Source organism: Argopecten irradians, chromosome 3 (genome assembly GCF_041381155.1).
Source record: "Argopecten irradians isolate NY chromosome 3, Ai_NY, whole genome shotgun sequence".
In the NCBI taxonomy this organism is placed as follows: Eukaryota; Metazoa; Mollusca; class Bivalvia; order Pectinida; family Pectinidae; genus Argopecten; species Argopecten irradians.
The window spans coordinates 51,375,575-51,394,270 of NC_091136.1; the positions used below are offsets into that span (position 1 = coordinate 51,375,575).

General features: G+C 35.7%; 1 protein-coding gene across 4 annotated transcripts in view; it reads left to right on the forward strand.

Moving 5' to 3' along the window:
- LOC138318978 (pleckstrin homology domain-containing family H member 1-like) overlaps positions 1-18,696 on the forward strand; it is a 177,249-nt gene that overhangs the window by 26,091 nt on the left and 132,462 nt on the right. For all 4 annotated transcript variants that reach the window (XM_069261837.1, XM_069261834.1, XM_069261841.1 and 1 more), the window contains one exon: positions 1,003-1,450. In XM_069261837.1, the coding sequence (XP_069117938.1) occupies positions 1,298-1,450 (153 nt within the window). In that variant the 5' untranslated portion in view covers positions 1,003-1,297. The remainder of the gene's footprint in view (positions 1-1,002; positions 1,451-18,696) is intronic.

The following is an 18,696-nucleotide window of genomic DNA, read 5'->3' on the forward strand; positions in this document are numbered from 1 at the left end:
TTAATGTATCTCCAACAGTTTTAAGTTTGTAAGTTGAAGGTTACATGTTTCAAGGTTTACACAGCCCGCTGTCATTGGTGAAATACAATAACGTTGAAGGGAAAGGTTTGAATAAAATGATATCATTAGGAGACTTTTAACGGCATACGCGTGGACACATGTTTGACATGGTTGTTACATGAAGCATTATCTATTTGATGTGACTTTGTATTGTTGACTGAAGTGTGGATTGTGTTATGCAGAATTCCTTTAGGAAGTTTAAAGTAGTTGATGTTTTAGATCAAAATCAAAATTGCTTGTATTATTTAATTTCGCCGCTTAGATCAGTAACTTATCTAAAATATGTAAAAATCTCATTATCGTATGTGTATCAGTGTCTAGAAGGCTCCTAAGTTCAGACCGATTATCTCCTAAATCTAGTGTATTACTCTCACACTCGTTTACAAACTGGATTTTTATCTATGTAATATGTTGTACCAGATAGAAGTGGATAGAGAGGTAGATAAACACATCCCCACCTTTGATCTGAGGGTAGCGTTAGTATTGGGAGATACACAGGACCCCATAGGGTCTACTGTACCTCAGCCTCATATCTCTAATAATATGGAAACTTTCATACACTTGTGGGTACATAGGGAACCTATAATTCCGGGAGCAGATGTTGGGGAGTTTTTTCCCTAGTCAGATCTGTTGATTTAAGACTTGTGGTCATTTCCATCTGGCTTGGTCATTTCCATCTGGCCTTCAGCCACATGCAGCCGAAGTCTGGGAGCTGAATGATTGCCAATATTGGATTTTATAGGTCATAAAAATTCAAACATTTTGGTCTGGTTTCTCTGCTAGACAAGGAATGGCTGTTTTATGGTGATGCTTTGATGTATTCATAGTAATAGTAAATATTTATAGTGCCTTATCATTCCTGAGACCAAATCATTAGAACAAATGGTGAAGACAGTTTTTTTATGATTCAAAAGATATATAATAACTTCTTTTCATCTTCAGATTCTGACTGAACCTGTTGGGAGAATTTAACCTTTTTGCACTGGACCTGTTGGAATTACAACTGACCAGCTTGACCATCAATGTGTAGTGTTGGTGTGGGTGCAGGCTTGACCACTAAGTTGTGCTGACCTGATGTAGGATACATATCTACATAGAGAGAGATGTGTGTACATATAAATCAGCCTGATTTCCCTTGGTAATCATCTGCAAGTGTATGGATATACCACTGACCATTCCTTGACCAAGTGACCCCTGGTCAGTCCTCTGGACCTTTAGTGACACTCCCACAACAAACATGTCGGCCACCAGCTCCCCATCTAAGGACCTGGAGGGCGAGGATGAGCCCAGCTCTGTGGCCGAGTGGAGGACAAAATGTCATGCCTTGGAAATGTCGCTCCACAAGTTTCGAGAACAGGTTTCTAAGATCCGAGACAACCTGGGTAAAAAGGTAAGAGTTCAGTTTTTACAGATAGCATATGCCCAATGACATATTGGTTTGCTTTGTTGAATACAAGGCATTGCAATTGCAATGAGAAAAAAACAGGAGTTTTGAATAATTGAATAACCTGCCCAAGTGACCACCTTTACTATACAGTGTATAAAGATCTTTTGCTTAATAAGACCACTTTTCTAGGGTCTCAAATGACCAATCTCAACACAATTCAACTTGTGTATTAATTAGCTATAAAGACTATTTTCCCTCTGTCCCTTAATTGGTCTTTATAGACAGGTTTGACTCTATTTATTCTGCTATATTTCAACTTAGAAAAATATGAGACAAGGAAGTAATTTCAACAGTTTATTTTTTAAGGTTAAAGTCTGCTCCTTTATCAAGACACACATAAAACATTCTTATCATATATAGCTGATTTGAATTCTGTAGCTGACAGCAGCATGTTCATGCAAATTTCTGTCACAATATGTTGTCTTCAGCCGAGATGAAGGGGGTGAGTGTGTTACATTCCAGTGTGTCCCCAGCCACTAATGAGATTTCCACTATAATTAAAAGGAGATAAGGAAATTGACTTCAACATTCTGCAGGTGCAGCATGTGACGTGTGACTATTTCTTCCATATCCATCTTACTTCTCTTCTAGCAGTATATATATATATAAAAGTAAACCTAACAAGACTGCTCCGCCTAGCCTGTAATCTATTTACATTGTGCATTAGTTTGATTATAAACTTGAATAATTGTAAGGCGTTAGACAAGATTGATCATTTCTGTGCCACTTGTTCACCATTGATGATAGGATACAGCTGACTTGGTGTTACAGCTACCCACAGAACAAGGCCCCGTCTGTATTACATATTGTTATAAGTTTATAACTATATAAACTAAAAACAGATCCCTCTACAGATAAATCTACACTAGACATGCTTGTCTGCTTCAGATAACACACTTAATGAAACACTTGCTTTTATACCACCTAACTCCAATAAGATATATAATCATTTCTACCAATACATCCTATACACCACACTCCTCCAATCTGGGGTCCAGATCATCTGATCATTGGGAGAGGGAGGGGACTTAGGTAAATTAGGTCTTGGCATTTCATGAAATACAATTTATTAGCAGCTTTATGGATAGACTATATAATTGTAGAGTGTTTGGCACCTTCTGCTGAATCTATTACAAGATGTGCACCATGTCACTTAGAGCGTGGGAAAACTGCAGTGTAGTAGAGTGGGGATAGTAGGAATCTCAGAGATGTGTTATTTTTGTGATAGCTTAGCCGAGTTTTTGAAATTCTGTGCACAAGAGATAGCTGGATAGTATTATCTGATGAAAGACAACTTGGCCATGATTCTCTGTGGAAAGTCAAATATGCTACACTTATGAGTCAAGGAGATAAATGTCTTCTATCTCTCCTGCAGAGAACCTGATAGGGGCTGACTCTGACAGGTTCCTGTTTGCTTCTTTATGTTGATACATATAAACCTTGATGGGTGATTAAAAAATGTAATGGGAGATTCCAATGTACTCTACATGTACCAGATTTAATTAGGGAAATAGTATGATATACAGTATAGGTAATCTATGCCGTCCCATGGAGTCCAAACCCATGGAGTCTAAACTCTCGCGCTGTTTCACTTGTGAACTTCATCAGATCAAACCAAGCTCTGTCCATTTTAATCAAACATTCCTTTCATTTAAGGCTATGAGATTCAAAACATGAGAATAATAGTTTAGGTACAAGATTAACAGGGGTTAAATCCCATTTATTTTTTCTTCTTCTTCCAATAACAGACGAAGACTCCAAGGATTGAAGTGAGAATCGTCCATGTACTTATGAATGTAGAATGTGGTAAATATCAGATATCCGGACATAGATTTGATATAATTAAAAAAATTCTTGCAAAGAATGATAAAACATAAAAAAGTATCTATACCAAATGCTGTCATGACATTACAGAATCTTTATGATGATGCATTTAAGAAGTTTATCTTGTTTGCTTGTGTTAGTATTCATGCATTGTGAGGCCTTAAAGATGCTGTGGAGGGATAAAACTTCCTATGTTTCAAGGTCAAGTTGTGCATGCTGAGCCAATTAACATTCCAGAGATAATGGTGAGCTTTTATTGGGTATATATAGAAGATAACAATAGAAGCAGTCGATTTGGTAAACACTGTTTACATTTTACCATTATTCTAATGCCAATATGCACTTCATCACACACCAGAGCTTTTTCTGGTAGACTGCCACACGCCTGATAACATGAAGTTGATAGGGTGGTAACTATGGGGTTTTTGAGCCTTTATACAGATATTATATCTGTTTAAGGTGTAATTAGTCGTATCCTTATTAGTGTGAAGCCTTACTGGTATCTATAGGTAACAAGGGCTATCATTTCTGTTAGAGTTGGTCATATAGAAGTCAACTGTTTCTGTGATTTCTTAGTCAGGAGCTGATGTCCTTGGACTGTACATGTCCAATTACTAATTATTCTAATTAAGGAATCATTTGCATGAAACACCTGTTGTGCAGCTCATGCTGGGCTCTCCAACTTTTGGTTTTGTTAGTTAAATGCCGTTCTCAGTTGGATCATTGGATATGAATAATATATTTCATGTTTTATGTATCATCCTCAAAATTCCTAATGATATAACAGATATTACAATTTCCTGTATATCACATCATTGTTAGTATGTGTCTTATAACTTATGAGATTTCGAATATTGTGATGTTTTGAATGATATGACAAATATGATGAAAAATTTTGTCTAATCTTAATTTAGATAGCATAAATTCTTCTGAAAATTACCTGATAGGTTGTAAATAGTTATGTTGAATTTCGAAAATTATGAAGATTATGATAATAATGCTGATATGTGACTATCCAGCATTATAGAGAACCAGTTTGGTATGTACCAGTCAGCCTTACATAAGTCTACATCTATAAACCTTGTGATGTTGTGTATCCATCCATAAATGTCACCTTATAATGTTTTACTGGCCCTAGATGGAGAAATGATGGATGGATGACTTCTCTTCCGAGATTTGAAGGTCAAGGTTTAACATATTATATGGTTGACAATCAACTTTTCTATACTTAAAGCAATGGTGATGGGGTGTTTATGACATGCTTCTATAGTATTGTAAATGTAAGGATGATTATAAAGAAGTGGTTAATTCACATTCTACTAATTAAAATGTGTATTTGATAATGCTGATATAATGTCTAGGGCACAAAGAACATGGAGGGGGTTGATAAGAGAGGATTAGTATTGTATTACCAATAGATTTACCACAATATACAAGAATCCTAAGCTGGCAGAGCTTCAGGCACTGCGGCTAATGCTGCAGAAAACAAAAAAATTACAAGGCATGTTTTAAAACAAAGACCGTATCTGCAAAGCAATTTAATTGCTAATACTTTGAATTTGTTTCCCATAAAAATAGATGATTATTTTTATCTTGTTATCCCCCTCCCCTATTTATATTCCCCCACAGTACTGTAACATGCCTGGCACACAGATAAGGAACACTTTGATGAATCAGCTGTGTGGTAAATGTCCACACACAATGAAAGTTATAATATTTCTCTTTGGAATGGCTGAACAGATATCAAAGCACCGCAAATGAATACAGTAGAACAAGCCTGAACCTTATTTTCATTTCAGTAATACGTTACCAGGTATTCTGTAGGTCTTAACCAAATTTTACGTTCTTGAATCCAATTACTTGCAGTTCAGTTGGTTAATTTATTTTTAAAGATGATCCTGCCAACTTTGAGCTCAGATAAGGTTTCAATGTATTCAAACTTTGTCAGATTCAGAGTTATTAGTAAAACATTTGGCATAATTATTAAACCTAGAATTCTATAAAAATAACACATGTATGTCAGGGTCATAAGGGTGAAATGTATGTCAGGGTCACAAGGGTGAAGTTTAAATAGAACTCTAAGAAGGATACACTTCAATATCGGAATATAATGTCAATTAATTATTCAGATGGTATGATTGGAGGAAATGATGGTGAAGTATATATCGAGATATGTGTAATTGTAAAAATGATTGATGCTGTTTGAGCGGAATGGTTATTATCATGGGAAATAGTTGGTATATATGTGGTACACATCTATTGGGAAAGTGACCAATGTGTAAAGCAATGTTTTATCTGTATCAGTAAATGATGTATACCTCGTACAGGACAGGTGTATGTTAATCAAGGTGCTACATTCAAGGCGGAGACCGATGCTGCACTTCCTCCTAAACATTCTGTTTCAATTATCTCTCTATCAAATATGTTCCCATCATCAAACCTCTGGCACTATTGTGGAGCGTCTTCCAATTTAAAATCAGATCTGTAAGAAAAAACGTGAAGTGAATGTGTAGAAACGGTGTTAAAAGCCAAGGTAAGACCATGAATGTCACCATTGTTATGTAGTAAACACAGCATTGCCCAATTACTGGTTTCCTAATAGAACTGGGCTAATATTTCTCAGCTTCTACATGTCAACACAACCCCATGACATGTACTTTTACCAGGTTTATAGCCATTAGGATGCTCTTCTGTTGCAAACACTGCAGAGAGAAACTGGGTAGTGAAAAAGTACACTTAACTCTTCCTTGTCTGGTAGTCATGATTGCTACCTTAGCTTTTAAAGCAATGGAGGATTCCTATGTGGAGTTTCAAATATATATTTTGTTCAGTTTCAGGGAATTGGGATTTTCAATACTTATTTAGATCATGTATATTTGTAAATTGAAGTGGTCTTGATAAATTTCAATTTCATTTGAAAATGAAATGTATAGAATCTATATTATAATACAGGTGTATTGAATATTATGTCAAGAAATGCCCCATTTTGGTCTTGGTAGACAAAATGACTAGAAGACTTATATTGACTTAAGTGATTTGGTTATAAACTTACATTTTGTGTGAAAAGATGACATTGACCTACATTCAATCAAGGTCATAGGGCTCATGTTTGATGAAACATCTCAACATCTGCTGAGTAACACAGGGTATTATAGAAACAAGGAGTCAGAGCAGATTTATCCCAGCAAATGAAAGGGCCCAAACAGATTTCATGTTCATGGCAAATAACACATACAGAATAAATTGATTGAATTACTGAAAGGAAAGCCATATGTGTAATGCAGGCCTGTTTTACCTTTTAGATTTCTACTTAGGTTTTCATGTATCAAATTTGTAAGTTTTTAGAAAAGGCCTTGGATTGTGTAGCCCTTATTTGGAAATGATTTCCTGAGACGAGCAGTTTGTCTGTTCCTGTTTAGTGTCTACAGACAAATTCTGATTTGATCAAAGTTTTTTGTCTGGGAGAGATTAGAACTAGCTGTATATATATGTGGAGGTGATGGTAAATCAATGTGACCTTTCCCTCGGCAAGGCCGCATGTCAGGGTGTCATGGTGAGAATTATTGTTTGTATTCTTATACAAATATCTAGTGATCATAAACTCTGATAACTATATAGGGATCAATACACCGAATTGCCAAACCCTGCGGAAAACCGTGATCAAGGTGTTCCGAGAAAGATTGTAAAATTGGTCCAATCGATTGAATTTTCAACATCTTCTTTAGACCCACATTTGCTGAAATGAGATTTCCTCAGCCTGGTATGCTGGAGTGTAGAGAATTTTCTATAACCACATTTTGTAGTCGCTGGCCTGTATGCAGTGAAAGTTGATTCCTAATATATACACTTCATTTGGTATGCTTGCTTATGAAATGCATAATTCATCTTCATTCATTGTTCTGATTTTCCTTCTATTGAGACAATCATGCGACGTCATATTTAGATTATGACTTCAAAATTACCTGATATGTCACAATAGTGTTAATTCACATGTGTCTTACGATATTTATGACATGGCTGTATGATATGGCTGGATGGGCTAGTTTTATGATAAATATATTTTAAGCCTTTTCAAAGGTACTTAACTCTTGCCTGTTGCCAACAGGTTTGTCTAATATCATATTGGTTCATTTCTGATAAGTATGAAGTTGAAGTTTTTGAAGTTTATTAGTAATATATATTGTTACATTTATTACTGTGGGTGAGAGGTAGGACCAGTGCGGACAGGATTTATTACTGACCAATCGTTGGTGGAGGGTCAAGTTTAAATGGGGAAGGATGCTGTGTTAATTCCATCTTAATACAGATTTCGTTTGGAAATAGTTGAGATAATCTGCCCAATCATTTAGGTGTTAACGTTGCATTCCGGTGTCTTCTAAGAATGTTTATAACATAGAAACTTGTTGTATTCCTAAGTGAAAAGATGTGTTTTGCATGTGAAGTTGAAGCCTACGGAATGTCAGTCTGAAGTGGAATGTAACTGCTTTGAGCCATTGTGTTGGGCTTATAATCGCTTAACTATGCTAGCTGTGTCGTCTGATGCAAGGAATCGCCAATTAAACCTTCGACTCTATTACGTCTATAAATAGATACATGGAACTAACCTGGCATACCTTTAATTGTCTCAAATCTAGGACACTGTACCAAAGTTTAATTGCTTCTTAAAACCTGATCTGTAGATGAAAAATTGGAAAAGGTGTTAGGAAGAGGGAAATGTTCCAGATGCACGAGAAAAATTGTGTTGAATTGCATGTGATCTTTGTTCTTCAAACTGTTGTTGTTTCTTTTCTATATAAAAATATTGGGATAAAAGTATTCTTTTGAAAATGTTTGTGTCATCAATTTTTCTAACAGTCCACCTAATTACTTTGTCTAATGTAATTCTGGATCTGTCTTTGATGTCTTCTGTTGTTTCTTCGATGCTTGGACCCAATCTATCCAGATACATATATACAAAACTTATAATGACATTACACCATCAACAGAACATTTTATTGTGAAGCATTGCCCGTTATTTTACTGTTTTTTGATTGGTACATATCCTTTGGAGAAATACGTCCTTGGATACACATGCAATGTCAATTGAACTCCTTGCCAACAATGACTTTTACTACAATTTTATAACTCCATGTTGGTCTCCGTTTTCTATTTGAAGTCTATGAACTATTGACATTGTGAAGACTATATATTTTTGTGTCTATGTGATGGTTTGTGTGATTGGTTTCGTCAATATTGTACATTGCACAATTGTCACAGACCAGGACCATCACATCAGTACGTGACAGGAATCATTTATATTTACTGTATTTCCATCTTTGACTGGCCATGTATGCTTCCTTTCTATTTAAACTGTCAAGTCACCCGTGAGATTTGTATGCCAACCCAGAGGCATGCAATGTATCCATTCATACTCATTACATAGCTGATCAACCACACGAGTGAAATACACTAACAATCACTAGATTATTCCATATCAACCTGAATCTAAATTAATGCCTATTTTGTCCGGTTTTACTTATCGTTCCTGTATTTGAAGATGACTTACAAACTGACATTATCCAGCACTTATATATGTATACTTAATAATACATCATTCAATTCTAATTTGAACAGGAGATATGGAATTGACCACTATAAGGATTCTCTCTGGTGAGATACATTAACCTGGCCTAACCAGATACAGTATAGTTATACTCATTGTCACTGACAATCCAGCAGCTTTCTATAATGGCTATATAGACTTCTATGTACAATATAAGTTTATCAGTCCTCCAGGGTTTTCCTTGTCATAGTAAGACCAGCTTAGATAGAAGGCAATACCAAAATGGCCTTTGAACCTTTCTTTGTGTTATCATCTGAAACAGGGCTTATAATATATCATCTATAGATAAAGAAAAATTACCCCAAGTTCTTGGTAATTATTGTGCAGGATGACTCTATATATTTAAAGTCCTTTTGACAACCATTGTTCAGATTATTAACTCATTTGATCCTAAATCCTTGGATATTGTCCATGTTGTCTAAAATAACCATTGTTATTGTGACATAAGTGACCTTGAAGCAATATTATATAGTAACAATTGCTGGTTGTGACCTTTCTAGTGGCCTTTCCTGTGTCCTTGACCTTTGTCATTGTTACCTTTTACTGTGACCTTTTATCATTATTTATTCTTATCAGTTCTGTTTTGTACTTTGGCTGGTATATACAGAGGACTCCACATAATCGAATAACGGTTATTCGAATATTTCGGTTATTTGCATAAAATTCTGCGGTCCCGATTTTTTCCTTCTTTATCTTTGTTTTTCAACTCCGTGTATTTGCATAGACTTTTACATGACCTCCGGTTATTTGAATAAAATATTTGGGAAATTCTGAAAATAAAATCGAATATTTTTCAATTTTGCAATATATTTTTAGCGAAATTCGCCGATATATGTTTCAAAATACTTCGCTTTTACTAGAAATCATCCTGGTAACAGATTAACGTTATCGTATGGCTTGTTATTTTATGCATGAATCTGCAAAGGTATTCGACGCTGTTACGATTTACATCAGCAGCGGTTGATCATAACTTTAGTATATTCACTGACTCAAACATCTAATTAAAGCATTTGCACTTTGAAATATGTTTATTTATTAACGTAACGTACCTTAGTTCGCGATCGGTTGGAGAAACCATGCTTCCTTACAACAATCTCCATTCATGAGTAGTCTCGTTCAACCAGAGTCTTGTTGACTACGACAGACATGTGCGTATCAAGCGTCTCGTTGAACGAGACATAAAAGCATGCAAAGTCGGCGTGCAATGACTACCGCAAGTTTCGTACAGTATGTAAGCTTAGGATACAAAAGATACTTGCTACGTTAATTGTTTCATTGCTACTTGAATATGCATTAATTTCTGAAATGTTATCAAGCTATTCGCCGTATAGATCAACAATACAGGGAGAATTCTCAAAAGACATTTAGGTCGAGTGAACGCATGGCTTCATCACCTGCCGCCATTTTCGAATTCATATGCACATGTGTAAAAGCAACACTACTAGTTGATCGGCACTTTGAAGTTTAATCACGATCGTAAGTTCATTTTGCCAGGCAAATGTACGTAAATTTGTTTATTATTTAGGTTTAGAATTGTAGACACAAATCCAATCCTGTTTAGTAGAATCTAATTGCATTTGATATCGATCGTTTAGCTGTTTCTCAAATATTCACGTGTCGATCTAACGTAAAAAAGAATCTAATATTGGAATATTTTTTTGTTATTAAACAATTAAAATCGATTTACAACTTCGAAAATAATTACTTGTGGTTCGTTTTAAGTGTAAATAATTTACGTAGTTCTGTTTTGTACTTTGGCTGGTATATACTTTGTCAGCTTACATGCGGCCATCTTGTGTTTTGTATTAAGTCTTTGGTTGTTCTATTTTATAGGTTTAATTCCCTTTATTACGTGACATGTGTAAAGAGATCATCTGAATAAAACATACAACTCACCATTGATAGACATTTATAATTTGTCCTGATGGCCTACCATTTCCTCGACACCAGGAAAACATCAATACCTGGAGAGTTTTTGTTGGACTCTTATATATATAGCTGTGACAGGCTGTTAAGAAAGTAATTTGAGACTGTCCGATTTTCTGATGTGATGATTTGATAGGGGGCTGTAATACTAATCACAGAGCAGCTATTTTCTTACATCAGAGAGAATTCTCCTGATGGTCAAAACAGATAAGATGAATCAATATCTCTGACAAGCACTGGCGTGATACCAATACAATATTGACAGTAAAAAGGGTTTTCTACAAAGCAAGTGACATATGTTTGGAACAGTAACCTTACGGACCTATGGTTATTTAGCAAGAAATGACCCACTCTTCATCAGCCTAAAATGGTAAATCTATTGAGGATCTGTGACTCTAATCCAAATACCGATACCAAGAAGGTTTTTATTTCAGCCCAGAGAAGCTACAGAACAATATCGATAATTTACCAATGAGCACTACACGACTAAATCTGCTTAGTCAGCAATTATAGGAGAGATCCTGTTGTGAAATTAGCTTTGTCAGCAAAAAATTGCTGGTGTTGAGAGAAGCTTTACCCAAAAGGAGTTGGGTTTTGTCATTAATGGGTGTTTTATAAGGATCAAGGGAAGGACAATGTTTTATATGATGGAGTGTGTACTGGTAATGTAGAGCTCCTCTGTGGTACACTTCAGAGACCAAGGTAGGGGCTCTGGGTTCCCTCATCAAACCGCTATTGATCCAGCACTTGTGAATTTTTGATGCGGCTTTTTTTCAACTCCCCTTGCTCTTGACCCATATAGGACAAAAAGGAAGCAATGGCGAATAAAATTTTATGATAAATTGTTGTGTTCTTTGAATGCTTTTTGTATGAATAAATCATGATTCCATAACTGAATTACATGTTTTGTTTACGATATTAACTGTGGCATGTTCTGTTGAACTTCCTAGTGAAAAGGTCATTAGCATTATAGATTAAAGAACAATAAATCTTCATGGATACCACTTTATCAGTACACTGTATATGAACCTTTCATTCAGTGTAATAGATCCATTCACAGTTGATACGTTTCTGGGACAATACCTACTACTTACACTCCAATAGTTTGTGTTGCCTACAGTAACTTGGTAATACATTAAAGTCCTTGGGGAACTGATTCGTATACTGAAAATAATGATCATTGAAGGAGGAAACATCTTCAATGAAAGATGTGGGCAGCAATAGGTTCATCACAAATTTAACAGTATTAACTATTTTCACATCTTAAAGTTCAACCATCTTGTTTTACTTAAAGCTGACAATGCAAGTTAAAAAGTATACCGTTACATTTGAGAATTAAAAAAATAATAAAGGTGTTTTTTTCAAAATAGGTATCAGGTGTTGTATCCAAGCAGAGTTAAAACCAAATGGGGACTGCCTGTCCTTAGAAACGCAAGGGGTTGTCTCAGAAACGAATTTTCAAAAAAAATGTATTGAATTTTTTTTAAATTATTTTTTTAATCTTAAATGTATACTTTTTTTAACTTGCATTGTCAGCTTTAAGGACTGTTTTAATTTCTCTTGCTTTGTGGAAATTTCTTTTTAATGTCTTGCAGTCAAATTGCTTTTTAACCACCAATATTTTGTAATTTACGTTTTCAAAATTAGCTCTGTACTCTGAATATGTGATTGTCTGAAGGAGGCCTGCAGGTGATATTTTGGTAATATTGATGACACCCAGATGTGCCTGGCAACAATCACACCATCCTCAATAGAGTCAGCCTTTTTGTTTCTTTCTTTAACACTGTTTTAAAGAGAGCTGTAGATGTTGCTGTGCTCACTAATGTGGCTGTAGGTAGTGTAGATATGGCTGTACAAATTACTTTCTGGTGTCATTTACTTCCCATCACACCCATCTTGTGGCATTCTGGTAATTCAATAAAACCACCTGTTACAACCAATGTCATTTGGTTGATAGCAACTCTGATGTACACTGTTGTCACCTCGATGAGAAGTAGATCCTTAGGAACAGTTTCTAAATCTATACTAAATATACCTAATTTACCTTATAGATGATAGGCCAGTTTAAGCTATATCATGTGGTATTTATGTGAGCATGCATTACTTGGTGTCCTAGCTAAGCGCAGTTATAACCAGAATAAGGACACCATTTTACCTTTGAAACATCATATAATTTTCATCCAGGTTTACAACAATATTTTAAGATTTGAAGTCTTCAGTTTTAAGCACATGTAACATTTTGTGCAATATATTTTTAACTAAGGGACTTTTTTATTGCACAAATCAAAATATAATAGAAAAAGGGCAATGTCAAATGTTTTAATCTTTCTGTGCACCATTCCAGCTTACTTCATTAAAATTAGACATCAAGACATGCAACTCTAGTGAATATGTATAGCATTACAGTAATGTCGTCATATTGATGTGAGAGGTCTAAACATTGCTTGTATTTGTACCAATGAATGGCCTTGACCTATTGGTTGACACTTACACTTGTCTGATATGCTATGCTGTAATATCACATGATATAAATTTGTTTTTGGAGAAAAAAGTTTCAGTTACAATTAAGATGTTACCAGAAAATGATCTGATGAAAAGGTGTAGAATGTGCAAATTTCACTTTTTTGTAATGTTTGGATTTGTGTCCAGAAAACTTTTAATAAGGTGATGTTTGGTGGACATGGTTGATGTCTGTGTTTTGGACCAGGCAGTAATGGTGAAAATAGTAATTATGGATATGGTATATGTTTGATGATTGTAAACTAATGGACCAACATGTTTTGATACAAGGGAGTAAATGATTAAACACATTGTTCTCAGAATTATCATTGTATGTCAGATATCAAGGGAGATTAGAGGCATTCGGAAAGGGAGATCACTCTAGAGAAAGTATGCACAATTGTGTGTTCATAAGTAGCTTCTTTGAAGTAGATCCCTGTGTTCTGATGTTGAGGGTCAAAGGAAGCAGTGGTATGTCACTGTCAGGACAATTAATATCCTATATAATAGTTAATCTTCATATCAAAGAGATCACGGAAGGTCAAAGCAAGTGGAGATAACTCTCAGAGAGACATGGTTACAGTACATCACAGTGGATCCACACAGAAGGTAGTCCTGATAAAGTAGGAGTAAAACAGGTCCTTGTTAAATGTTATATAAGACAACTGTATTTAATATTGGATTTCATGCTCATAAATAGCTGCATAAAGGCCTGTTGTATCTGAGTTGTAAGTCCCATTGATTGTTGTGTAATCTGTAAACTGTTGGAGTACCCTGTGGTACTCCAGATACCATCCCAGGACCATCAGAAACCCTGTGTATGTGTGTTACACCAATGTTCTCTGCCATGAGGAGTACTCCAGATACCATCCCAGGACCATCAGAAACCCTGTGTTTGTGTGTTACACCAATGTTCTCTGCCATGAGGAGTACTCCAGATACCATCCCAGGACCATCAGAAACCCTGTGTATGTGTGTTACACCAATGTGCTCTGCCATGAGGAGTACTCCAGATACCATCCCAGGACCATCAGAAACCCTGTGTATGTGTGTTACACCAATGTTCTCTGCCATGAGGAGAACTCCAGATACCATCCAGGACCATCAGAAACCCTGTGTATGTGTGTTACACCAATGTTCTCTGCCATGAGGAGTACTCCAGATACCATCCCAGGACCATCAGAAACCCTGTGAATGTGTGTTACACCAATGTTCTCTGCCATGAGGAGTACTCCAGATACCATCCCAGGACCACCAGAAACCCTGTGTATGTGTGTTACACCAATGATCTCTGCAGAGGAGTACTCCAGATACCATTCCAGACCATCAGAAACCCTGTGTATGTGTGTTACACCATGTCTCTGCCATGAGGAGTACTCCAGATACCATCCAGGACCATCAGAAACCCTGTGTATGTGTGTTACACCAATGTTCTCTGCCATGAGGAGAACTCCAGATACCATCCCAGGACCATCAGAAACCCTGTGTATGTGTGTTACACCAATGTTCTCTGCCATGAGGAGTACTCCAGATACCATCCCAGGACCATCAGAAACCCTGTGTATGTGTGTTACACCAATGTGCTCTGCCATGAGGAGTACTCCAGATACCATCCCAGGACCATCAGAAACCCTGTGTTTGTGTGTTACACCAATGATCTCTGCCATGAGGAGTACTCCAGATACCATTCCAGGACCATCAGAAACCCTGTGTATGTGTGTTACACCAATGTTCTCTGCCATGAGGAGTACTTCAGCTGACACATAAAAGTGTACTAGACTGGTATGGATTGGATAACTCAAGTGCTGGGCTTTCTTTTTTATGTATGATCCTTAAATATCATCAATAATCAAAACCATTTCTTCTGATTCCTGTAGCATTGTGATAATATTTTACTCCTTTTATTGAAACATTCCAGGCTGTATGATAGTATCAACATTAAAAACACTCGTCATTGTTATTAATGTGTAATTTGAATATTTTTATTGGAATTTTTCTGAGGCAATTTGATTACATAAAAATGAAAAGAAATAAAAGCAAATAAAAATATTATACCGCAGATTATTGATAAAAATAACATTGATTTCTAAGTGATGATGTGTTGTTAATATTGGGGCTGCAGTTTTTACATTAGATCATATTTTCTATAAAACAGGAAAATCTCAATAATTCAAATTCTCATTTGACTGAACCACTTATAGTATCTGATGTAGCTTTGGAACAAAAACACCAAAATCTATTGAATCTATTGAGATCGAGGTTCAACAAAAGCTGTTTGACAGAAATATCAGGAATGGGAATTTCATTGAATTACGTGTTTGTTTAGTAGCAACTTCATAAAAAGAATATATACATCTGCTATAGGAGGGAAGATATGATTTATTTACAATGAATACCATTAAAATAGGGTTGATGGGAAATGCTGACTTCCTGTAAATGTTGTGGTGGTGATACGTGTTAACTCTCAGATCATTCTCACTGAAACGTAACAAAGGGAGAACTATGTACATGTATTTAATTCACTTTTAATCTCCATCTGTTAAACTCCTGACAATCTCTATCTAGGGTTTATCTTCAACTCCTGACAATCTGTATCTAGGGTTTATCTCTAACTCCTGACAAACTCCTGACAATCTGTATCTAGGGTTTATCTTCAACTCCTGACAATCTGTATCTAGGGTTTATCTCTAACTCCTGACAAACTCCTGACAATCTGTATCTAGGGTTTACACTAAACTCCTGACAATCTCTATCTTGGGTTTACGTTAAACTCCTGGCAATCTCTATCTGGGGTTTACGTTAAACTCCTGACAATATCTATATGGGGTTTACGTTAAATCTCCTGGCAATCTCTATCTCAGGTTTACGTTAAACTCCTGACAATCTCTATCTCAGGTTTACGTTAAACTCCTGAAAATCTCTATCTGGGGTTTACGTTAAACTCATGACAATCTCTATCTGGAGTTTAAGTTAAACTCCTGACAATCTCTATCTGGGGTTTACGTTTAACTCCTAACAATTTCTTGTCTGGCGTATATGTTAAACTCCAGACAATCTCTATCTGGGGTTTATGTTAAACTCCTGACAATCTCTATCTTGGGTTTGCGTTAAATTTCTGACAATTTCTATCTGGGGTTTAGGTTAAAATCCTGAAGATTCTGAGGTGCTTAGTCATCAAACTTCAACCATCCCTGTAAATATCAATTTTAAGAGAATGATGATAGGGTTAAATAGGAATAAATGAGAACAATCAATTGTACTCTTGCATTATAAAGAAATTCAATAGTTTTGAACCATTTACACTTTGTATTCCTTAGATTACATCAGTTATAAATTTTTAATGTTATCCTTTTCTTGTATTCAAGGCTAATTAAATATGTTGAGCCATGTCCCATCCTATTCTCCATTTTCTAGTTGCCAGTCTTGCTTACTAGACTATAGGTTACGGCAGAAATCCATGATTCACATGCAGATCTTGTATAAAGGTCAGATATAATAGACATTCCTGTGGCAGTTCTTCACTATGCACCAGTTGAAGGATTTTTATAGAAATTTGCATGCAATTTGGGAAAGATCAATAATAATTTATTTAATGGTTCTGATTTTTAGTTCAAGGTTTTTTGAAAAAATTTACATAGTTTGTCACATTGAAAATTCCTTAATAGTGACTCTTAGTGCAAAACTGAAATGATTTAATTTTCTTCAAAATTTCAAAATGTCATGCTTTAGAATTTCTCCTCTGTGGTTGTGAATACAATTTATGGTCACTTTCATGTACATATGATAATGATAATAGCTGCACAAGTATTGTAATAAGAGTATATGTATAATGATATCTCTATTATGGTTGGCCGCAGTGGCCAAGTGGTTAAAATATTCCGACATATTGCCACAAGCCCTCCACTTCAGGATCACTAGTTTGAATCACATGTGGGCATTTGCCAGGTAATGACTACTGGTTACTGGTTAATTTTCTATGTGTATTTTGGCTTTCTTCAACCTTCTACACATTGCACATCATTGAATGGTTATCATGTGAATTTGGCTCCATTGGTAGAACTGTCAGTTGTCCTGTGTCTTTGGCTCATGTAGTAGAGTAATTGGTTGTCATTCCAGAATCCTGGGTTCCATTGCTTTGTATTTTGGCTTCATTTTTCCATTGGTTTTGTGAGAGCTTATAAAAGTTGAAGGCTCAATGGAATAGTATTATGAATTAGATTCAAATTAACAATTGGTGAGGTGTCTGGGAGGAAGTAAAGGCACATGTTATGTAGGAGTAACAGTCATATCATTTCTGGAAATTTAAACATCGAGAGATTTTATTAGTCCCTGGTTGCATATGTGATCAATTAATTATGGAGGAAAAACACATCTAATCGAATGATTTGCTGAGAAATGTTGGTAATTTCTTATTAATAACACAAACCAGCTGGCAGGATGAGAAAGACCCACTTTGTAAGATAATATTGTTTATGGTGGAGAATAATGCTGAAAAATATCGTCCAATGATATTTGCTGTTAGATTAGATTGTGGGTGGGGTATGAGTCTTTGGTGTCCCTCATACTGTTTGAAGGTATATCGTATAATTCAGAGCTTCTTATTAACTGGACATGGATAGCCTAACTAGAGACTGGGTTTGGTATTTGTATAAGTAGCATCTGATGTTTGTGTTATAATGGCTATAAATTCTGCTCAAACAAGTTACCCGTCGCCTCAATAAATGATACAACAGTGAATTAGGAATGGCCTTGTTATGATTAATTTCTGAAATTATGTAAACATTCCTAATTTCTATAGCTTCCTTTGTGTCTGATCTTGCTTATATAACATCGCCATTATGTAATTGTTTCAATGTAGACAATTAATTGATACTATACAAAACCAAGTAAATAGTGCAATATGTTGTAATCTTTCATCTACATATAACGATTTGACTTTTTATGCCCTCTCTGTCATGAAAAGGCGAACAGCATAGTGATATCCATGCTTGTATGTCCTTTCCAATCATGCCCCATCCACCTCTAGGTTGCGGGTTAGAATCCTATGTGGGGTAGTCACCAGGTACTCCCTGCTGGTCCGTGGTTTTCTTTAGGTACTCTGGCTTAATAGAACATTAAACTAATCACACAGAACCAAATAAATCAAACTGACTCTGTTTAGATTTTATATGGGGTGGAGTGTTTAGATATGAGGTTTTCGCAAAATTACGAAGATTCAAAATGGGGTATGATTTTGTATATATATAAATCCATGCCAGAGGTACTTACACTGCTTCCACTCTGCAATCCATATCATTTGTTAGTCCAATGTCTGTTTAATTTAATTTACTTGTCCACA